The sequence below is a fragment of the Nelusetta ayraudi genome, unplaced genomic scaffold, assembly GCF_046127955.1.
Source record: "Nelusetta ayraudi isolate G7.1 ecotype Tasmania unplaced genomic scaffold, CSIRO-AGI_Nayr_v1 ptg000026l, whole genome shotgun sequence".
NCBI lineage: Eukaryota > Metazoa > Chordata > Actinopteri > Tetraodontiformes > Monacanthidae > Nelusetta > Nelusetta ayraudi.
The window spans coordinates 3,101,500-3,125,459 of NW_027466076.1; the positions used below are offsets into that span (position 1 = coordinate 3,101,500).

The 23,960-nt window shown below is 48.5% G+C and overlaps 1 protein-coding gene across 2 annotated transcripts; it reads left to right on the forward strand.

Annotated features, from left to right (window-relative positions):
• Positions 1-5,610: 5,610 nt before the first annotated feature.
• lpar1 (lysophosphatidic acid receptor 1) lies at positions 5,611-21,560 on the forward strand. Of its 2 annotated transcripts, none has more exons than XM_076029067.1 (3): positions 5,611-6,149; positions 13,422-14,217; positions 19,030-21,560. In XM_076029067.1, the coding sequence occupies exons 2-3, from the start codon at positions 13,479-13,481 to the stop codon at positions 19,368-19,370; spliced, it is 1,080 nt and encodes a 359-aa protein (XP_075885182.1). In that variant the 5' UTR covers positions 5,611-6,149; positions 13,422-13,478; the 3' UTR covers positions 19,371-21,560. The 2 variants fall into 2 exon arrangements, with proteins under 2 accessions (XP_075885182.1, XP_075885183.1); XM_076029068.1 differs by lacking the exon at positions 5,611-6,149 and adding an exon at positions 12,961-13,083.
• Positions 21,561-23,960: the final 2,400 nt, after the last annotated feature.

Consider the following 23,960-nt stretch of genomic DNA (forward strand, 5'->3'; position numbering starts at 1 on the left):
ACATGGTCACATGACACCATTCAGCGAAAAAAAATGCCATCACTTCCCGAACTCACAAACGAAAAATACCTTTTTTCGCCTTGTGTGTATGTCGGTGTGTGTGTGCATACGTGTGTGTGTGTGTGTGTGTGTGTGTGTGTGTGTGTGTGTGTGTGTGTGTGTGTGTGTGTGGACCCTGGGAGAACGGACAAGGACTCCTTTCACCTCTGGCACCAGGAGCTCCTCCTCTTCCTTCCGTCTCTTTTTTCTTTTTCCTTCTTCAATGACACCCTCCTTGTGTGTGTGTGTGTGTGTGTGTGTGTGTGTGTGTGTGTGTGTGTGTGTGTGTGTGTGTGTGTGTATCTGCTGTGTCGTGTCGTGTTGTGTGGTGTCAGTCAGAGCAACATCAAAACGATCGGAGGGCAAAACATCTAAACGTTTCTCCAGCTGTCGCTCGTGAAGCTCCGGCCATTTTGTTTTTTTGTTTGACAGCTTCCAATAATTAAAAAATGTCGTAAAAACTGCAGGTGGCCCCTGGGGGCAGTAGTCCCTGATGATCGAAAGTAAAAAAAAAAAGAAAAGACTTGATAATTGGTAGGATAGAATTAGAATTCATTCTGCGATTACGTTCATTTTACTTTTAGGCTTTATTTCAGGTGTTTCGTAAAAAAGTGATGTGGTGAATGAAAACTTTTCTTTTTTTTTCCTGAAAAATTCCCAGAATTCTTTTTATTTAATTTTTTTTTCAATATTTACTTCAATCCATTACCTTTTTCCCCCCACTCCCCGACATAACTTATTTCCATGTTTGCAGCCGGTTGCTGTTATTTTATTTTTGTTATTTTATTTTTTTGGCTCCCAAATTTTACTAAAAAACGAAAACAAAAAAACGAAAACAAATTTTTTTTTGTTTTAAATTGAAATGTAAATAGTTTCTTAATTTAATGTCATGAAACCTTGTCCCTGTGCGTCGATGACGACGCAGGTTGGCAGCCGAGGCTTCAGCAGGTGGCGATAGAGAGTCGGAGAAGTGGGGGTGAAAAAAGAGAGAGAGAAGGAGGGCGAGCGAGGGCGCGCGAGGGCGGGCGAGCGAGCCTCGCCACAAGCACCGCTGGAGCCTGTGTTTACACGGTGCCACACCACAGACATGGCACCACGTCACGCCTCTGTGTGTGTGTGTGTGTGTGTGTGTGTACGCACGTGCGTATGTGAGTGTATGTGTGTGTGTAATCACATTCAACAACAAAAAAAACCCTGTGACTCCAACATGTGACCAGACCTGATTGACTGATTTGTGGAGGTGCCTGGAGCCAGTCAGGGATGCAGACCTCGGCTCCCTCACCTGTCCTGATGTGACAAACCTAACTCAGCCTATTTAAGATTTGTCAGTCAGATTTGAGTGATTTTCTATCTATCTATCTATCTATCTATCTATCTATCTATCTATCTATCTATCTATCTATCTATCTATCTGTCTATCTATCTATCTATCTATCTATCTATCTATTTGTGGCCTGTTTTAAAACAAAGACCAAACCAAACCAACGAAACCCGGCCATGTGTCTCTTTATTCTTTTTCAGACTATTCCCAGGATTCTCTGCTGTTTCCCCTCCCCCCTCCCAATCCTGCCCCCCCCAACCCCCCACCTGTAGCTCACAGATCAGCTGTTTGCCGACGTCTGCTTTTTTTTTTTATTACTTGCACGAGAGGGAAAAAGGAGAAAAGAATCCAGCCCAGAACGACTCCAAAACCACTCTTTATTTGTCTTTACTTTGGCTTTTAAAGGGAAAAAAAAACAGAGGGAAAAGGAGGAGGGGGAGGAGGAGGAGGAGGTGAAAGATGAGGATCTCGGTAACAGAGAGAGAGAGAGAGAGAGAGAGAGAGAGAGATGGTGGGTGAGCGAGCCGAGGGGTCCTGAGAAGAAAAACCTGAAACGAGCAGCAGAGAAACTGGAGGGATGAAGAGGGAAGGACAGGAAGGAAGAGGAGGGAGGGAGGGGGGAGGGGTGGCAAAAGGTGGGCACTGGCTGGCTGGATGGATGGAGCGATGGAGATGGAGGTGGAGTTAATTGGTTCCTGATGTGAACCTGAGCACCGAAATGAAAAGGACCTTTTTTTCTTCTTCTCCTCTTAATGGCTTTTCCACGCTGCTGCAGCCTCCCCTCCCCCCTCCCTCCCGCTACGTTAGCATGCTAGCGTCGCTGAGCGTCTGCTTCCAGTTAGCAAAGTATGCAGAGACACGGTATGGTGGGCAGGTCGACCTACTGGAGGCTGCACTTGGTTTCCCCTCCTCCCGCTGGTGGTGTTGTAGTCAAGACCGCACCAACTGAGACCAAGACCTTATCAAGACTAGAGAGCATCGAGATCGAGACCCGACCAAGATATTTGGAGTTCCAGACCAAGACCAGACCAAGACTTTATCAAAGAAAAATGGCAACAAAACAGAAAAAAATGACCAGTTCCTTTTTTTAAATTCAAATTTGCTTCTCAGTTGAACAGCAACATCTCTTACAGCAAGGTATTTTTTTTTTTTGATATTTGTCTTGAGCATTTTGTTGCTTTACCTGGATCCTCACACAATCTTCCATGCAGGTCGGAACCGGTGAAAAATGTATTTTTTTGAAAGAATTTTACACACTTGCTCAATAGCGCCCCCTATATTGACCAAAACACTAAAATGGCCATAGCGCGGCCTAGGAAGGTCGTAGACACATGGGACAAAGGCCCACGTGTTCCTTGAAATACCTAATTTCCATGAATGCTAACCTATTACCCCAAACAAACCGGAAGTGATATATTTTCACTTGTTTGAAAGAATCTCAGAACACAAGGTTCAGGAACCGTAGGTGCGACAGACTTGAAATCGGACTATGATGTAGACCTTAATGAAGTACAATCATCAAAAACTTTGTAATAGAGGCTTTAGTTTTCATTTTACGGCCTTTCAAAGTAAAGGTCTTTTTCAATAAAGAACCCCATTTTCACCCCTTTCCCATATTCAAAAACTCACCAAATTTTGCATGCAGGTCTGACCTGCCCCAAATTTGGATTTCTTAAAAAAAAAGATCAGGGCAAGAGCTCGTCCAGAGCACCACCTACAGGCGGAGACGTGACAAAACACTAAAATAGCCGCAGCGCCCCCTAGGAATGTCGCATCGACGTGCAACAAAAACCCACGTGTTCGCCTCATCAAGCTCTATGTCGCGTGCACTCTAACTTTTTTGATACGACATACAGAAAGTGAGATATTTCAACTTGTTTGAAACGCCCCCAAGTCAGACTGTCTGTTCATTCACTGGCCGAGGCTACGCCGTTATTCACACTTGGATAAAAGTTGCACAGTTAAATTCCTGAAGACTTTGGCTAAACAATGATGATGATATATTTCCTGTAGATGCAGAAATGGCCGAGTTCGAAGCATTTGTTTCCCAGGTTTCAAAAACCGAGACATGAGAAAAAACTTTAATGGCCGTAGCACGCCCTAGGAAAGTCAAAGATTTGTGCAACAAAAACCCACACGTTTGTTTCATCAAGCTCTACGTCACGTATGCTCTAATTTTTTTGATACAACAAACAGGAACTGAGATATTTCCACTTGTTTAAAATTGCCGGGGGGCGTTGTCGGGCGTCGGCAGAGGTCGGGGGTTGTCGGCAGAGGTCGGGGGTCGGCGGCGGCCACGTAGGCTCAGTCCGTTCAGTAGGTTCAGTTTAATTAATATAATTATCCTTCAGCCACCAGGGAGAAGTAAGAGACTTTTCAGCGACCAATTAAATGAGTATGGGGTGTGGTTATACCCATTTCCTCCTAGGGAAAATAATCTCACCGTTTCACGCTCTACATGCTATGCTAAGCTAAGATAAACTAAGCTAACCCCGGCTGCTGCTTTTCTCCTCATGCATCAAAACTTTTCCTTCAAAGTGAAACCTGGGCGCCAGGTTGATCCGCTGCAGACCTCCCTGACCCCCCCTCACCCTTCCTCCCACCTCCTTAACCTTGCCCCCCACCACCATGACTCAATAACAAACAGCTGTCACAGTGATGTGTCTGTGTGTGCATGTGTGCGCACGAACGCACGTGCACGTGCACGTGCACCCAGCGGCTGAGTGACCGTTTGTTTGCTTCGCTGTTTGCCCCCCGTCAAGTCCCGGCGGGCGGCTGCGGAATGATTTTTTTTTGTGCGTCCGTTGGTCGGCTTGTCATCTCTCTCTCTCTCTCTCTCTCTCTCTCTCTCTCTACACCAACACCACCACCCCACACCCCAGCAGCTCCATCCTGCTGTAGCTCAGCGCCCCCCGCAGGCCAGCAGGGGGAGCCGGCGACGCCCGAGTTGAATCTCAAACTCAGACTCAGTTTTTAAGACGCCTGCTTTCACTTTGTGTGTGTGTGTGTGTGTGTGTGTGTGTTCCTTGTTATTCAACCTGGCCTCTCTCTCTGTCTCTGTCTCTCTCCCACTTCCTGTCTGCCCTCCTCCTCTGTTTCCCTCCAGGTGTTTCCCACCTGTCCAGCAGGGGGTGGGCGGGGAGTTTATCGAGGGGCGGTCGTAGATCTAGAGCAACTAGATGGGGGAGGGAAAGGGAGAGGGTTTGTTGGGTTGTGAACCAAGATCCGTGAGTCGTGAGCTGTGAGTCCTGAACTGAGAGCCAAGGGCCATGAGTTGTGCGTCGTGAGCTGAGAACCATGAGTTGTGAGCTGCGAGCTGCGAGTCCCGAACCGAGAGCTGAGAACTGTGGGTCGTGAGTCAAAAGTTGTGAGCCAAAACTTGTGAGTCATGAGCCAAGAACATGAGTTGTGAGCTGAGAGCCTAGAACCGTGAGTCATGAACTGAGAACCGTGAGTCCTGAGCTGTGAGCTGTGAGTTGAGAACTGACTCAAGAGCTGTGAGTTGCGAACCATGAGCCGAGAACTGTGAGTCGTGAGTCGTAAGCTGTGAGCCGAGTTGTGAGCCATGAGCTGTGAGCCATTTAAGCTGACAGCCGAGAGTCGCTGTTATAAATCGCGAACCGAGAGCTGGAGAGTCGTGAGTCGGTAGCTCTGTGGGAGGAGGTTGTGGAGAACAGATTCCCCCTGCAGGACGGTGGGTGGAGGGTTAATTGGTAAAGAACACAAATATGTCTGCGAGTCTCCGGCTCACTCCGCCCTCTCGGCTCTGCTGACAAGTTGGTTCACTCGGAGGAGGGAAAGAAGAAAAAAATGTGCTTTCAATTAGCGGCAGCAGCAGCAGCGGCAGAACTGCGAGCGCTGCAAGAAATGTCTCCCGGAGCTTCAAACGGGCGACGACGTGGTGGGAAAAATGCCTGGAGGTGGAGCGAAGAGCACTGGTGGAGGTGGACGGCGGCCAGGTTCCCTCCGGTTCCACTTCCGGTGAGGAGGAGAAGAAGAGTCGAGGTGCCTGAGAAACTGTGGAGGACCTCTGAGATGAAACAGCAACGATCGGACTGGATGAACGGAATCGATCCGACAACACGATCCGATTCTGAAGGGGGGGGGGGGGGCCGCATAATTTTAGTCACAGTGCAAGAAATTAAGAAATAATAATAAATAAATAAAAAAACACCACCAATTCTAACAAAGATTTATTATTATTTCTTGTTTTAAAAATGTCAACGAGAATCAAAACTTGGAAAAAGAAGAAACGCGTCCAGTGAACCGTTCCGCTCTCACGGGAGTACATTTTGCATTTTTTGCAGCGTGTGCGCGTGCGGGCGCGCGTCCCCCGTGACGTCACGCGCGGACAAAAGGTCCCTCTGGCGCAGAGTGTGCGCGCCACTCACTCGCACTCACTCAGCTGCGGCAGACGGAGGAGAGAGAGAGAGAGTGAGAGTGAGAGTGAGGGAGAGATCGGCGCGCGGCGGAGGGAGGCGCATCACGGACAACCAACCAACCAGCAAAACAAACAAAAGCAGCGGGTTTTAACGTGAAGGAGTCGCCAGACCGGAAGCGCTTGGAGACTTGGAGCGCACGATGACGGGCTCACCTGGGGACAGTTGCGCCACATCGCCGCGACTCTGAAGCTTCCCGGAGCGTCTCGAGGAGGATTTAAAAAGAAAAAGAAAAAGAAGATTTTTTTTTTTTTTAAATTCTAAACTTTCCAAGTTTTTCCCCTCCTTTTTCTTTCTCTTTCTCGAGGATCGGGAAGTTTGAACGGCAGCTTCACTTCGTCACAGAGCCAGTAAGTGTCCGCCGGCTGTCGCGCACGCGCACACACACGCACTGGCACGCACACACCCGTTATCTTTTTTCACTTTTTTCTTTTCTTTCTTTTCTTTTCTTTTTTTTTTTTTTTACCTGCCACGTAGACGCGCGCCGGACGCAAGCACGCACGCACGAGCCCTGATGGCATTAGCAGACACATGCGCACGCCCGGCAGGCACCGTTATCCGGGCCGCGCGGTATTCACCTCTCCTTGTTGCGCCATGGCCAAGTCTCGCGAAAGCTGAGCCAAGTGTGTGAGGAGGGGGAGGGGGAGGATGAAGAGTGGAGGAGGAAGAGTGGAGGAGGGTGGGAGCGTCTGGGAGTCTACTGGCTCTCCCAGGATGGTTCTCCTCCTTATCAGCCTAGTGTGGGAACCATCCATCCATCCATCCATCCATTCCTTCATCATCGTCATCCATCCATCCATTCCTTCATCATCATCATCATCATCCATCCATCCATCCATCCATCCATTCCTTCATCATCATCATCATCCATCCATTCATTCCATCATCATCACCATCCATCCATCCAACCATCCATCCATTCCTTCATCATCATCATCCATCCATTCCTTCATCATCATCATCCATCCATCCAACCATCCATCCATTCCTTCATCATCATCATCCATCCATCCAACCATCCATCCATTCCTTCATCGTCATCATCCATCCATCCAACCATCCATCCATTCCTTCATCATCATCATCCATCCATTCTTTCATCATCATCCAACCATCCATCCATCCATCCATTCCTTCACTCGTCTATCCACCCATCCTTTCATTCATTCATTCATCCATCCATCCATCATCCGTCTGTCCATCCGCACCTTCATCTGTCCATCATCCCTTCATCCATCCTCCATCCATACTTCAATCCATCCATCCACCCATCTACTAATCCATCAATCTGTCCATCCTTCCATCTATTTATACATCCATCCATCCATCCAACCATCCAACCACTCCTCCTTCCATCCATCCCTCCATCCTCCCTCTACTCCAGCCAGTGCAGTGAGTCAGCCTGGGTGCTGCTCAGGTCTGCTGCTGCTGGTGCAGCAGTGCTTCAGAGCCCAGCACCTCCTGGGACCGAGGACATAAAGAGGCTGTGTGTTCCAGCGCCGCCGCCTCACACTGAGTCCTTGTGGCTCCGCTCTCTCGCTCACTCGCTCGCCCGTCGCACCTTCCCGCCTCGCTTTTGTCCCCGAGCGTGGCCGTGTCCAGGCAACCGGCGGGAACTGGTTTTCCTCTGCGGCTACCCAGACGTTAGCGCCTGTCGTAGCGACGCCGAGTCGGTTAGCTGGCGGCGGCGGTGGCGGCTAAAGGGGAGGAGCTTTTTGCAGGAGCCTCCTTCTTCCTGCCAGGCATCCAATCAGATCATCCAGATGTCAGCTGTTTATGTGTGTGTATGTGTGTGTGTGTGTGTGTGTGTTTGCCTCCTGTCCACCTTCGCCCCCAACAGGGGCTCTTTGAAGTGTCTGGCCGGCGTGACGAGAGAAGCTCCCGCACTTTGCAGCTCCTTCTTGATGCTGAATCTGGTGTGGGTGTGTGTGTGCGTGCTTCTTTGGTATCGTTTATGTTTTTGTGTGTTGAACTTTGTGCGTTGTTTTGTGTGAGTTTGATTGGATCGGATGTCGGAGAGGATCAAGAAGAAGAAGACGAAGAAGAAGAAGAAGAAGAAGAAGAAGAAGAAGAAGAAGAAGGAGCGTCCAACTGTTTCTCCAAACTTCAGCCTGATGGACTTGTCGTGGTTGTCGTTGTTGTCGTTGTTGTCGTCCGCCCAAAAGGAAAAACAAATCCCAAGGTGGATGACCTTTGACCCCTCCCTCCCACTCAGCTCCACGACCCACCAGCGGCCTCCACATCCGTCAGAGAGGAGCCGCCTCCTTCGACCATCTGTGTTGTGATTAAACTCCCCCTCCATCCCCCCCACCAACATTCCACCCATTCCACCCCCCTCATCCCTCCTTCCATTCCGACCCCCCCTTATACCCACCCGGGGTCTAGATTGTTTCCACAGTCGGCAGGTAGCCTGCTCACCGCCGACGTCCAACCTTGAGCCCAGATCAATGTTTTCCCTCTGAGGCCGATCGAGTTCGAATCATCATCCACTTCTTTCTTTCTTTCTTTCTTTCTTTCTTTCTTTCCTGACTGCAACTTCTCTGTTTTACCTTAGTTTACACTCCGGGGACATGACTTGCTGTTGTGGTTTCAACAACAGGAAACATTTAGACGGATTGTAGGTGACATTTGACACACACACACACACACACACGCAAGGACACACACACATATACACACGCGCATACACACACACACTTCTTCCTCCTCTTTTTTTTCAACGTTCCCGGGCCTGTTAGCCGCTAGCTAGCTAGCTTTTTAGCTTCCGACTGTCTGCGGGGAGCCAACAGTGACAGAACGAATCAGCTTCCCTGTTTTTTGTTTTGAACTCCCTGTTTGAACTCGTCGTTCCGCCGCTGGTTTGGGTTTGTGTGCGGTCGGAGGCAGCATCGGCTCACAGCTGGAAGAGGAAGAGAAACCAGTTTGGAAGTGCTTTTAAAAATTCAGCTCGGTGGGATTTATTTTGTTTCTTCTTCTTCTTCTTCTTCTTCTTCTTCTTCTTCTTCTTCAACAATTTCAAATGTAAAAAAAAAAAAGGTTTCAGGTCTGCAAAGCCGAGTTTAATTTCACACTTTCCTGCAGAGGTTCGTGCTTTTCCCAATGCTAACGCTAACTCGTGTTTCCGATTTTTTTTTTGCGCGGTAAACCACCACTTGTGCATCGGTTCATAGCAGGAAGTGGATTATTGGTTTGGTCGGCCAATGAGTAGCAGCGGCGGTGGGCTGTGCTCCCCCTGCTGGTGTGTGAGGGGATTTATTTAATTCCCACATCTTGGGTCCCACCAGCTCCTCAGATCAGATGTTCATTGACTGTTTTTGCTGTTTATTGTGAAGACTTTGAAAAAATGAACCTCAACACACAGCAGCGATTCATTCCAGTTCATTTCTTCTTTCTTTCTTTCTTTCTTTCTTTCTTTCTTTCTTTCTTTCTTTCATTTTCTTCCTTCTTTCATGTTGCTGTTGTTGATCCTCCATTGAAATACACTTGCATTCATGCGTCAGATTGGCGATTCTTTTCTCCAGCCAGTCGTCACATATAATGAAAGACTGACATTTTTCACCTCACTGTTGAAACAGAATCATAAATCACACTGTCACAGCATCACGCTGTCCGGCCCTGTGTGTGTGTGTGTGTGTGTGTGTGTGTGTGTGTGTGTGTGTGTGTGTGTGTGTGTGTGTGTGTGTGTTTTCTGGGGTGGACTGGTGTGAAAACAATGGGCACATTGTGTACAGTGCGCTGGCACACAGCGGCGGAGGAGCGAAGGAGACGGAGGCTGAAGCTGTGGGAGAGGAGGAGGGGTGGAGGTGGAGGTGGAGAAGTAGGTGGAAGAGGTAGAAGAGGCGGTGGAGGAGGAGGTGGAGAAGTTTCCAGAGTCTTACACTGTAACGGATAAAAAGTCTGGTAGAAGACCTATGAGACCAGAACCAGGAGACCAGGACCAGGAAATTAGGACTAGGAGACGGGAACAGGAGACCAGGACCAGGAGACCAGGACCTGGAAACCGAAACGGGGGATCAAGAGACCAGGACCAGGAGACCAGCTATGACTTTGGACTCTCAAGGACCAGCGAGGATTCAGGATGAAGAGGTCCAGACTATGACGCTCCTCCGAACTATTGATCTTCACGGGTCAGAGAGGAGAATCGGAGCGTTCCCCCTCCGACAGCCGTGAAGAACTGAAGCCTCCATCCTCTTTTTTTCTTTTTTTCATGTGATGCTTGAGACGTTCCTGAGCCTCAGAAGCTCTGGTCTCGTCTCGGCAGACTGTAGTGTGGAGGTGCTCCTGCTCCTCGGCTTCAGAAGATGGATGACGGCTGCTGCCTGCTTCTCATGTCTGGTTCCAGTCTGAGCTCATCTGTGATGTGGCTCCGCCCCCTTTCCTCTCATTGGACACAGTTATTCAGAGTGGAACATCTTCTTTATCCTTTTCTTCTTCTTCATTTCGTCTTCTGGAGGCAGCATTCTCAATGTGCTGGACAGAACCCCCCCCCCCCCCACACACACACACACACACACAGAACAGGCGAGACGATCGAGAAGCCGGAACATCGACCTTTGACCTTCAACCTGCTGGTTTCAATCGTGCAGCTCCAGGTCGAGTGACAGCGTCCAGAGTTCCTGCGATGATGAAGGAGTCATCATCACCATCTCAGTGTGTGTGTGTGTGTGTGTGTGTCCCCTGGAAGTGCTGCAGCCCTGCTGCTGATTCTTGAGTTATGACCTCACTGGTGTGGATTCCAGGGTGGTCCCTCACACACACACACACACACACACTCCAAAGGGCTGGACTTTATCGCACTTTGCTCACAAGCAGAGTGTGTGTGTGCACAGTGAGTGTTTTGTTCTGCATCTTAAACACTCGCAGCTCAACACATTGAAAACATTGTATGCACACACACACACACACACACACACACACAAACGTTCATCTGCGTGTGTGTGTGAGGGGCCAGCGACACTTCCTAGGTGGCCCCTCCCCCCTCCCGGCTCTCCAGATGTTTGGTGACAAACGAAGTGGACGACCTTTCCTCCCTCTGAGGTCACAGCTGCAGCAGCAGCGGCTCTTCATACAGACGGCGAGAGTCTGATCTCAGCCAATGGGACGGCGCGATGCAAGGCGGCGCCGCCCGGTGACTCATCAGCCGGACGGACCAGGTCTCGGACTCAGATGATCTCAGACCTGCTGCTGATGGCGCTGATGATGACAGCGCGTCCACGCGAGCCGCTCGCAATCTTTGAATCGAAACGGCGAAGATCAGTGGCGGTTTTCAACAAGGGGGGCGGAGCTTCTGTTAACCAGGAAGAGAAACGGAAAGAGATTTTCTTCTGGTTCTGGGAATGAAAGAGAAAAACAAACAGTGGACACGGAGAGAGACTTTCACACTCCTACTGCCGCCCTTCGTTCTACACACACACACACACACACACACACACACATGTGCGCATGCACGCACACACACACACACACACACCAGCGGTCTCCGGCCCCTGAGGTCCTGTTTCCGGTGTTGGCTGTATCAGAGACACCAGGCAGCATCTGTGCAGGGCTGGAGCTTATTACACAAACGCACGCACACACACACACACACACACACACACACACACACCAACACTGTTTGTCTCATTTAGTGTGTGTGTGTGTGTTTGTGTGTTTGTGCTCCCAGCAGCGTCTCCTTAGAGCTGAAAACCTCGTAAAGACCCTGCCTGGATGGAAAAAACATGTTGCAGCTTCATGTCACACTGGGGTTCATTCACACAGAGCCACACACACACACACACACACACACACACACACACACACACACACACACACACACACACACAACCGTGTGTTGCATTACTTTTTACAGACAAGCAAAGTTTTGTCAGCGTAGTGAGTTTTTTATGGCTCTTTGCTTCCATCAAGCTGTTGTCTGTTTTTTTTTTCATACCCTGGTTTTTCAGTGTAAACATCACACACGCAAACACCCACACCCACACCCACACACACACACACACTGACGCACAACTGCCCAAAGACTTTATCACACTCTGGGTAACAACAAGCACAGTGAGTGTCGACAGACGCTAGTGACTCAAGCATAGCCAACATTTTGATCTGCGTCTGAAACTCTCTGCCACTCGACACATTGTGTAGACACACACACACACATACATACACACACACACACACACACACAGATTCACAGTGTGTGTGTGTGAGGGGTATCAGCAACACTTCCTTTGCTCTCTTGCCTCTCTAGAAGTTTGGTGTGCTGCAGACGACCTTTCACACCTGTAGCTCTCTCTCTCTCTCACACACACACACACACACACACACACACACACACACACACACACACACACACACACACACACAAACACACCGCTACTGCCAATCACGCTGCGGGGATTTACGCTGCACCGGCTCCAAAGTCCTGCAATGGAATCTGGCGCTACGAGTCGCTGAGTTTTTCTCGCCCCGGATTAAATGGTGGTCAGGTGACCTCTGACCTCTTCACTTGGAGGTCACCTGACCACCTCCAGCGACGGTCAGCTGACAGACCAGAGAGTGAAAAACAAGGAAAAGCGGCTTGCCGGCTCGCCTGCAACCACCGGCCCATAACTCATCTGCACCCCCCTTCAGTACCGCTTGCTCCCTCTTGGGGCGCTTTGGTTGACACACAACAGTTTTGTGTAAATTTATTTACACAACTGCAGTCATTTCAACATTGTTGTCGGTCCGATTACACATCCAGTTTGGATGAAATATTAAACAAAAAACCAAAAAAAACAAGGTAGTGAAACTGCACCCCTGCAGTACCGCCTGCTGCCTCTTGGGGTGCTTTAATCAGAGTACACATGCAGTTTAGATGAAATACTTTAAAATCTAGCTTTTGGTGAATGATACAATGCGTAAATATGATTAGCCTCACTTGCCCCCACACTATTTCACCCTTGCAGTACCGCCTGCTGCCACTCGGGGCCATGAAAACACAAAAAAAACAACGCTGCTGCCACTACAACTGCGAGAGGAATAAATGAATACACATGGCCTTTAACTTTTGTACGAAAGAGGTTTAAGGCCACAACAAGATTAAAGTCGAAATGTTGAAAATAGTTTCCATGAAAGGCTGCGTCGTGCACGAGCTTCGTGACGTTCCTCTGTTTTCAGTAGTAGAGTAGTAGAGTAGTTTCCTGTTTCCTGCGGCTAACGCTAGTCCACTAGCAACCACCTCAGTTAGCTGCTAGAGTTCACAATCATCCGGTCTACTCATTGGTGCTAACGCTACATCACTTGGAGGAGGTTGCTGCCACACAAACGATTTGAAATATGCAGGAGGGGGGGGGAGGGGCATCTTCAATGCTAACATTTTCCCACATTTTGACTGCGGCACTTGCTTTTTCTTCTTCTTCTTCTTCTTCTTCTTCTTCTTTTTCTTTTTCTTTTTCTTCTTCTCCTTCCTGCAGAGGCAGCAAGGGTGCATTACTGCCCCCAAAGGTCACAAATAGAAGTGTGCCCGCAAGACAGCTTTTCACTTCAACGAGAAACATCGCTGTGATTTGATCTCGTCACGCCCAGTCGATATTAACCCTCTCTCTCTCCCTGTATGTGTCTTGCAGGAGGAGGAGAAGAAGGAAGAGGAGGAGGAGAAGAAGGAAGAGGAGGAGGAGGAGGAGGAGGAGGAGCAGAGCGCCGCCATGGAGGCGGATCAGTGCTACTACAACGAGACCATCGCCTTCTTCTACAACCGCAGCGGCAAGCACTTGGCGAGCGAGTGGAACGCGGTGAGCCGCCTGGTGATGGGGCTGGGCACCACCGTGTGCGTCTTCATCATGCTGGCCAACCTGCTGGTGATGGTGGCCATCTACGTTAACCGCCGCTTCCACTTCCCCATCTACTACCTGATGGCCAACCTGGCGGCGGCCGACTTCCTGGCCGGCCTGGCCTACTTCTACCTGATGTTCAACACGGGGCCCAACACGCGGCGCCTGACCGTGTCCACGTGGCTGCTGCGCCAGGGCCTGATCGACACCAGCCTGACGGCGTCGGTGGCCAACCTGCTGGCCATCGCCATCGAGCGCCACATCACCGTCTTCCGCATGCAGCTGCACACGCGCATGAGCAACCGCCGCGTGGTGGTGGTCATCGCCCTCATCTGGACCATGGCCATCGCCACCGGCGCCATCCCCAGCCTGGGCTGGAACTGCATCTGCAGCCTGCCCTCGTGCTCCAACATGGCGCCGCTCTACTCCAACTCCTACCTGGTCTTCTGGGCCGTCTTCAACCTGCTCACCTTTGGCGTCATGCTCACGCTCTACGCCCACATCTTTGTGTACGTGCGCCGGCGCACCATGCGCATGTCGCGCCACTCCTCGGGCCAACGGCGCAACCGCGACACCATGATGTCGCTGCTCAAGACCGTCGTCATCGTGCTGGGTGAGTCCCCACGCCGCCACCGCCGCCGTCCCGGCTGTCCAGCCTTCGCTGAGCGTTTTGACTCATTGTCGATTAGATGCATTCATTCATGCACCCTAATGTTAAGCAAAACCTAAATCTATCTATCACAATAAAAAACTGCTAATGGAAACACCTAAACTTTGAAAAACCTCTTCATGAGGTGGTTTTCCAGATGGAAACACTTTGTTTGCATTTACGCACGGGGGTCACGTGACCAGTTCACTTCAAGTGAAAATGGTGCCTTACGTTTGAATGGAGGAGGAGACTGAATTTTTTTTTTTTTTTTTTTTTACAAGTAATCAACGAGAAAAATATAACAACCATTTTTGACAGCAACAAAACGTAAGCAAACAAAAGCGGATGAGATTTTACGAGCTTATGCACTTCACACCATTCAATGGAAAGAACTGCAAAGAGGAGGCAGGGAGGGAGAGGCAGAGGAGGTGGTGGTGAGGGGGGGGGGGGGGACGTGGGGTCAGGGCGGTCTGAGTCATCAGATCAACCTTCACCTCGCCGAGCCAGCAGGCGAGCGGTGACTTCACCCTGACCGTCGACACGCCCTCTCTCTCACTCTGGAGCTTCACGTCGGACCGCCAACATCCGTGTGTTGATCAGCTGTGCTGATAACGTTAAGAGTTGCACTCACAGTTCCACTGTTTGAAGATCCAGTTCTCCCTGACCGACTCCCTGGCCCGTGTCCTGACACTGATTCCCCGAACCGACTCCTCAGACCGACTCCTCAGAACGACTCCCTAGACTGACTCCTCTGACCAATTCACTGACCCGACTCCTCAGGGAGACTCCCCAACCAAACTCCTTAGAATGACTGTTCGACCCGGCTGCCTGAGCTGACTCCCTGACCCAACTCCTCAAACCGACTCCCTGAACCGACTCCTCGGAACGACTCTTCGACCCAACTCCCAGGCTGTGGGCAGGGCCTGTTTTGCTTCAGTCTGGAATCTCTCTCAATGAGGTCATTATTTTTTATTCTGAAGAGCCGCGGAGGATTCGGACTTGCAGGGGGTGGTTGTATCCCCGCTCCCCCCAGCTCTCGAACGCCCACCTCTTACTCTCCCGATCGTCTCAGATTGTGTGTGTGTGTTTTTTTTTTTGGAGTTCAGCTGCGTGCAGCGCTTCCCCCTCCCTCCACTCTCCCTCCAAGCCAGTTGTTCTGACTGGTCATGTGATCAGCAGATGGCGACCAGATGACAGTAACTCGCACTCCTCCGCATCCTCTCTGTCTCTCTGTCTCTCTCTCTTTCTCAAGAAGCCGTAAAACCGGATGATTTTCTGTCTAGGATGGTAGAAGTTGAAGGTCTCGCTCACTTGCACTTCACATAAGTGCATCCGCACACACACACACACACACACACACACACGTGCGGCGCACACGTGCACGATGTCCTTGTCCGACTTGATCTCAGACAAAACACAGCAGTTGTTCCAAAACAGTTTCATTTTGAGAAGAATTTTTCAGGTCAGTGGGCAAAAAAAAAAAAAAAAAAAAAGTGTGAAACTCTTTATTCGTTGTTTCGTGCGACAAACGATGAATCCCTGAAAAACTCTGCAGCGTCCAGCAGCTGCGTTGATTAAGATTAATGGCCAACTCGCAGTGATCAAAGAAATAATTGCTCCACTGAAGAGATTATTTCCTTTCCGTTTTCACGGCCCCAAGAGGCAACGGGTGGTACTGCAGGGGGAACTCGTGCGAGCTGGCGGTTGCAGGGCAAAATTCCAAAAAAAACCTCATCGTGCCATTGACCACGAACTTGTTTTCTTCGTGGATGTGGAATGTGTCATCTGTCTGACGCCAGTGTCGATGTGTGTAACGGGATTTACACAAAACTCTGCTGTGCGTCAACGGGTGGATTCCAGCCAAACAGAAGCGGAAATGTTTTACATTTTTAAAATGGCAATGTCGATTCGGTCAGACGTCGCGAACAGCTGCGTGCGCGCGTGCGTGCGAGTGTGTGATCACTGAATTGCTATGAAGTGGGAGCAGTCATGATGAGCATATGGAGGTGGATTAATGGGCAGAAGAAGAAGAGGAAGATTAGCAGCGGAGGAAAGCTGAGACCTAGGAAATACTTTTTCAGCTCAGAAACCGAGGGGAAAAAAAAATCAGCTTTGGAATCTCATTGGCTGCTGAGTGGCTAGCACGCCGTTAGCGCCGCGAGCTAACATGGAGGAGGAGGTCGACAGTGCCGCCCAGAAACTCAGCTTCCAATTAGCCTGATGCTCAACTTCTCAACTGGTCTCCTCTGAAATTCCTGACCAATCAGAAGCTAATGAGGGAGCGGGTCTTTAAAAAAACAAAAAAAAAACAACAACATGGTTTTATCGAGGAAAGTTGAGTTTATAAAATTCAGTGAATAAAAAGACGGAGACGTTATGCCTGAAACCTCCAGACTTTTTCTTTCTTTCTTCCTTTTTTTCTTTCTTTCTTTCATCCGTTCTCTCTCTATCTTTCTTCTTTTCTTTCTTCGTCTTTCTTTCTTTGTTTCCTGCCAGGAGAAACTCGACACGACGTCCATTAGAGCCAAAGGCTGCAGACGAGTTCCATTAGGAGACACAGAGAGAAAGAGAGAGAGATTGTGTTTGTTAAGAGTTTGGGAGGATTTCTCAACACCACGGCAGCGGCGGCGGCACTCCATGTTTCCTGTTTGACCCCCCTCCCCCCCCACCCCGCAGGGAAAGAAGAAGGGAAAATAAAGGAACCACTGCCAGGAATGACGACGATAACAGAAAAAAAAATACAGAGTCCAGCTGTGTGACATCACAGACTCACAAACACAACTATGACCTTGCGTTTGGGTGTTGATTTTTTTGTAGGGGGCAGTAAAACCCTCAAAGTCATTTTGTTTTATATTTGTTTCTTCACACTCTTCGGATCCACCAAAAGGCTCAGATGGAGCTGCCCGTTTCCCCCCCCCCACGCCCTCTGCTGGTGGCCAGCAACTGAGACAGGAGAAACTAATTTCCCAAGACTTTTATGTGTTGGTTTTGTTTGCTTTTTCTGTCCTAGTTGTTGCCGTGCTGACATTTGTGTGTGTTATTTTTTTTAACTTTTAATTTGGTGCGATTTTGTTCTTGCATTTTTTTATTTGCTTTTAAACTCAAATGAACTTAGAGTGAGTAACTTAGAGAGGTTTCTTGCCCCCCCCTTCCTCTCCTGTCGTGGTCGAGTGATTTGGTGAATTATCGGGAGACAAACAGTTGAGATTAGTTGCTCCACATTTATCAGACTGGCGACGAGCTCAGTCGCCACATCAGCTGCTGGAGGTCACGACTTGACCGACCAACCGGCACCAACAACTGGTCGCCTGCTGATAAGACCACGCCTACGTCCTCACTGCGCGGATTGATACTCATGTGTTGATGATGGTAATGATGATAGTGATGTTGATGAAGAGGATGTTGATGGTGATTATGGTGATCATGATGAAGATGATGATGATGATGATGATGATGATGATGTTATTATTGGCGATGGTGATGATGATGATGGTGATGGTGGTGATGGTGGTGATGATGATGATGATGGTGGTGATGGTGGTGGTGATGATAATGATGATGATAATGATGATGATGGTGGTGGTGGTGGTGATGATGATGATGATGATGATAGTGGTGGTGGTGGTGGTGGTGATGATGATGATGATGATGGTGATGGTGGTGATGGTGGTGGTGATGATGATGATGATGATAGTGGTGGTGGTGGTGATGATGATGATGATGGTGATGGTGGTGATGGTGGTGGTGATGATGATGATGGTGATGGTGATGGTGGTGATGGTGGTGGTGATGATGATGATGATGATGGTGGTGGTGGTGGTGGTGGTGGTGGTGGTGGTGATGATGGTGGTGGTGGTGGTGGTGGTGGTGGTGGTGGTGGTGATGATGATGATGATGATGATGATGATGATGATGGATCAGGTCAGATAGGGTTTCCTGGCTGTCAGTGGTTCATGTTTTGCTGGATGTTTCACATTGCAACAGCCCAGAAAGTCGTTTCTTAACGTCCAGAAGGTCCCGGAGGTTTTTTTTCTCCGATTCTCGAGGCTTCTCTTCCTCGTCCGACCTGTGCTCCAGGCCCACAGTGGAGTCAAAATGTTTTCAAAATACTTTCAATACTTTCGAAAAAAGACTTGTGTTCTCGATAAACAGGAAATTGTGTGGCTGGGAGTGATGAATAAATGATTAGGTGATGCTGAAGGACCATCCAAAACCACCGGCGAGGTTCAGACAGAAGCTTTTTGTGGCTTTTTTGTTGTTTGTTGTTTGTGTTCAATAAAACCTCGTTATGAGGAAAATGTTCCATTAAAAAAAAAACCCACTGTGGTTTTTAATTGATGAACCTCCGTCTCAGGCACTCGTCTCAAACTGACTTTAACCGCATCACTTCCTCTGCGTGTGTGTGTGTGTGTGTGTGTGTTTGTGGTCGTCTCAAGCTGGAAACACACATACAGCAAGATAATCAGCTGGGTTTTATTGATTATCTGATGTCTTTCACGTTAATTTGAGACCAGCTTCAGGATTTTTTCCTACAGGATTTCTTCCACTTATTCCACTTCTTCTTCGTCATTGTCATCCTCATTTTTCACAGATCATGTTCGATCTCTTCCAAAAAAAAAAAAATCTCTTTAGATTTATAGAATCCTGAAGTTGCGTGTGTGTGTGTGTACCCTGCTTAATTGACTCATCTCAAAGCTAAGTTAGCCACTCAAGCTAAGCTAAGCTAAACTAAGCTAACCTGAGCCCTGTGTGTCTCTGTTCCCCCCCCCCCCGCAGGCGCCTTCATCGTGTGCTGGACGCCCGGCCTGGTCATCCTGCTGCTGGACGTCTTCTGCGCCAGCTGCAACGTGCTCACCTACGAGAAGTTCTTCCTGCTGCTGGCCGAGTTCAACTCAGCCATGAACCCCATCATCTACTCCTACCGCGACAAGGAGATGAGCGCCACCTTCAAGCAGATCCTCTGCTGCCAGCGGCAGGAGGGGGGCGCCAACGGGGCCGAGTGCTCCGACCGCTCGGCCTCCTCCGTCAACCACTCGGTGCTGACGGGGGGCGGAGCCCTGCAGCAGCAGCAGCAGCAGCAGCAGCAGCACAACAACCAGCACCACTCGGTGGTGTGAAGGGGTACTGCACGCAGCGGCCCCTGGACATGGGGGTGGGGGATTTCTGAGTTCTGGAGGTGGTGGGAAGGCGGGACTTGGCTCACTGCGCGGACTCTGATTGGCCCGCTAGTTATTTTTATTTTTTCATTTAAAAAAAAAAAAAAATCTTTTTATTTTTTATTTTGGGGTATTTTTCCAGTGTTTTGAAGGATGCTGATATTTAAGATGAATCATCTGTGAAGTGAAGTGATGGTCTTCAGCCGTCCTCCTGCCCCGCCTCCGTTCTGCTCACTTCCTGTTTATGTAAAGTCGGGATCCAGAACCGCTCTTTTTTATTGTTTCTTTTTGTTATTTCCGGAAACCCCCGCTCGCTGTGGTTGTCGTCGTTATCGTCGTTATTGTTGTCGTTGTTGTTCGCTTCTTTCTCAAAACACTGAAAGTCCGAAATCCTGCATGTGAGAAAGCGGGCCTCCTCAGCTGCTGAATTAAGACGACAGAAAAAGATGACAAGTGGTTGTGGGTGCAACTCTCCCCTCCTCCCTCCCCCTCCCCCAGGCCCCTCCCAGGATTCCCAGCTGTTCCCCAGAAATCAGCAGTGGCGGTCGGAGGCGCTGCCATCTAGTGGTGGGGAAGAGGGAAAGCAGTAGGTTGGTTTTTGGTTTTTTTTTCCAGACGTGCATGTGTGTGTGTGTGTGTGTGCGTCTGTGAATGTTGTTGGGGTTTTTTCTCCGTAGTTTCTGTGCCGACTTGAACTTCCAGTTTACGCTCCACTGCCAGCCACCACTCGGGGGAGCCAGCGACCCAAAGGGAGCCGAACACTAACGCTAAGGTGTAGGATGAAGGTCGTGTCGACCTTGTCGCGACCGCAGCGTTTTTTTTTGTTTTTTTGTTTTTTTTTTCTGGTGATGTGAAGCGACCTCACGAGTCAGTCCAAAACTTTTTGATTTCTTTTTCTTTTCTTCTTTTCATATTTTGGGTGAACTGAACCTCTCTAACCGTCCCTTGTTCTTCGTTTCGGCGCTCGGTTACATGAGAGGGGCGGGGGCCAGACAGTGTGCAAATTTTTTTTTCCTTTTTTTTTTGTTTCCAGCTGCTGTTTGTGCGACATAAACACTCATTTATCCTAAAACAGATTACAGAGTCAGGATCCCCACCCGCCTGCCCAGCCGTCTGGTGCCTTTAAACGCTTCAAGACTCCCCCCCCCCAACCCTCCTGTGTTGGCCACCCCCCCCCCCCCCATCTTCAGGTTACACAGGAGAAGAAGAAAAAAAACACGAAACACACAACTTTGTTTGTCTTTGTTGACCTACGTGGCCCACTGTGTGCACCACTGTAGGCATAAGTGTACAGTATCTGTGTGTGTGTGTGTGTGTGTGTGTGTGTGTGTGTGTGTGTGTGTGTGTGTGTGTGTATACATACTACAAGTTAACCACCAAAGGGAAATGTGTGTGTGTGCGTGTGTGTGTGTGTACTGCAGGATGTAATCATGTGTACCGTCACGCTCACTCTCCATTATTACATGGTTATTAACTGTACTCTCTACTTTTTTTTCTTGTTACAACGCCCCCTTCTGGTTCAAAAGCGTCGTGCCCATTGCCCCCCCCACCCCAATCCCCTGCATGCTGCCCCCCTCAATCCGCCACGGCCCCCGGCGCGCTAGCTTGTTAGCGAGCTGAAGGAAAATGGGAGAGAAAAAAATATTGTTTTTGCGTATTATTCAAGTAATAAGAAGGAGGGAGGGGGCAGAGATGTTTCCCTCCTGTTACACACAAACAGACTGTGTTTCTGAAAGGACCCCTGGTGGCCGGCAGTAGTACTGCTCCGGTTGGGTTTCTGCAGAATGGGATATAAATCAAATTGGAAAGTTTTTTTTTTTTTCCACCACACTGAGATTTTTCTTCTACTTTCTTCAACTACTTTTCTACTTCTTCTTCTCCTTCTTCTTCTTTGGGGTAGTGTGGCGGCCATCTTTACTGAGGTCAGCAGTTTCAAAAAGACTTCAAAAGCTGATTTTTTTTGTTTGTTTTTTTTGTCTTTTTTTTTGGGCCAGTCCATGAACTTAAAAAAAGGAAAATGTTGTTGTGCCGTTGGTGTAATGTATTAAACACTTTGGGACGTAATCAGCGACTCACCCGGAGGTGATAATTATAAATAATAATAAATAATAAATGATAAAAAAAAAAAAAATAAAACAAAACATAAAGACTTGATGTTTTGTGCTTTTGTTTTTTTTTTTGCAGACTGGACTGTTGTGTTCTCCAAGATATCCAAGCACGTACATAGACCACGCACACAGATAGCAACGAGCTCGACGACACCGTGTCCCCCATCAGTCTGTAGACCTTGAGCTGTTCGGCTCACCGCGGCCTCGGAGCCGTTTGTGTTTTGAAAACATTTTTCTGTTTGTTTGTTTTTTCCAGCTCTGTTTTGTTTGTTTTCGCTTCAGTTTGATTTGTGGATGCCGGGTGAATTTCACCTTTCGACAAGGCCGTCGTGCCACAGGAACAGCAAGGGGCTTAGCGTAAAATGTGTCCGACCAGTGGGAGGCTGCGTCCAATTGCAGACATGAGATCTGATCCAATTGAACGGCTCCAAACTAATCGCGCTCCAACCATCCATTCAGGTGGACGTCAAGGGTCAAATGAAAGTTTGCCCATTTTGCGGGCCTGGCCGTACACTTGACACCCCTGTTGTATACAATACTTACTTGCACTTAGTGCTACCAAACGACACTACGCGAGCTAACGGCAAGCTATCGCTGCTGTTTTGACAGGAAAGAATGTTCTCCGTCTGTTCATGTGTGTGTGTGTATGTGTGTGTGTGTGTGTGTGTGTGCGCACGCGTTTATTGTTCCACAGCTCTGGGAGGAGTGTTAGCGTTAGCCGTCCAGCTGACTGATATACGTCCAGCGAACTTCCTGTTGCCGCTGCCAGAGAGCCCGGTCGGAGCCAGCGCTGGTAGCGCTGGCGGCGGCGGCTAGCACAGGAAGCTGCTCTTCCTGTGAATGACGCCCGGCCGACGGACACATGGCTCCCTTAGGGTGCCCAGCAGCCAATCAGACGGATGGACGGACGCTACAGAGCAGAAGCTGCTGCCTCATCTGGTTATCCGACCCGTAAAGCGATTAGCCGCGGGACAACAGGAAGCTGCTTTTCAGGCTGGAATGAAATGTGCTAAACGCCGAGTGGAGCTGTCAAGTGTCGTATCAGCGTGGGGGCAGGAAGTGGCATTGGAATCAGCTGCCACTTTGGAGGAGAGCGCCTGCACCGCACTGTCAGCCTCGGGGCTAAACAAAACAAAGAGACGAGAGCAAACAAATGCTGAGATGAGACGTCGTGCTGCGGGACGACGGCTAAAGTCCTCCAAATAAACATATTGACATCAGCGACGTGACGAGTCTGAGGTCTGGGAGCCCGACAGCAACCTGGGGCTAACAGCCAGCGGCGTGTACAGACTAGCAGAGCACAGCTAGCAGGGCACAGCCTACCAGTGCACATAGAGCAGTTATCACAGACGAGCAGCTCACATAGCAAATTTTAGGAGTTAGCACAGCCTAGCATAGCACCGCCTAGCATCTGAGTATGGCCTCAAAAAATTGGTTTATATGTATATGTATATGTATATATATATATATATATATATATACACATATATATATATACACATATATATATATATATATACATATACATATATGTACATATATATATATGTATATATATATATATACATATATATATATATACATATACATATATGTACATATATATATATGTATATATATATATATATATATATATATATATATGTGTATATATATATATATATATATATATATATATGTATATATATATATATATATATATATATATATATATATATATATATATATATATATATATATACATATATATATATATATTTATATATATATATAGCTTGCTTGAGTTTTTTTGTTGACTTCCTGTTTTGTTTTGAAGCTTCTCCCTCTTCCTGTGTTCCACTTTGCACTTCCTGCCATGTGCTGGTCCTGACGTGACCGAGCTGAAGCCACCAGGCAATGACAGGACAACCAGTTCTGACCGGTTTGAAGGCCGAGAGGTGAGGAACCTGACACTCACTGTTCTCCTCAAACTCTGGCTGCTAAACGTTGACGTTGTCCCTGCCAAACAAACACACTTCTGGTAACGCTAACGAGTGTTTGTGCAGAGTTTGGTCAGTTTGATTGGTGGTAAAACGAGGGCAAGATGAAACTGCTGTGGGTTGATTGCAAATATGCAAATTGTCTGGAATTAGCAGAACAAAACAAAAATGGTGACACAGGAGTGAACAAACAAAGACAATGTTAGCCTATGCTAGCTGCAAGGCCTTAAACAAGAAGTGTTTAAATGGAGAACATGTATTTCTGTTGGCAGACCTTTATTTTGTAAAAACAAATGCAGTTTTGCAGCATTTTAAAAAAAAAGGTACAAAGTTTAATGCGCTGACACGCTAATGCTGCTCCAGATGCTAACAGAACTGTGGAGTCTCTCTCAAAGAGATTGAATGCAATGAGTCCAGAACAAGCAAACAGTGGAGGAGGAAGTGTGTTCAGACCACCACTAGAT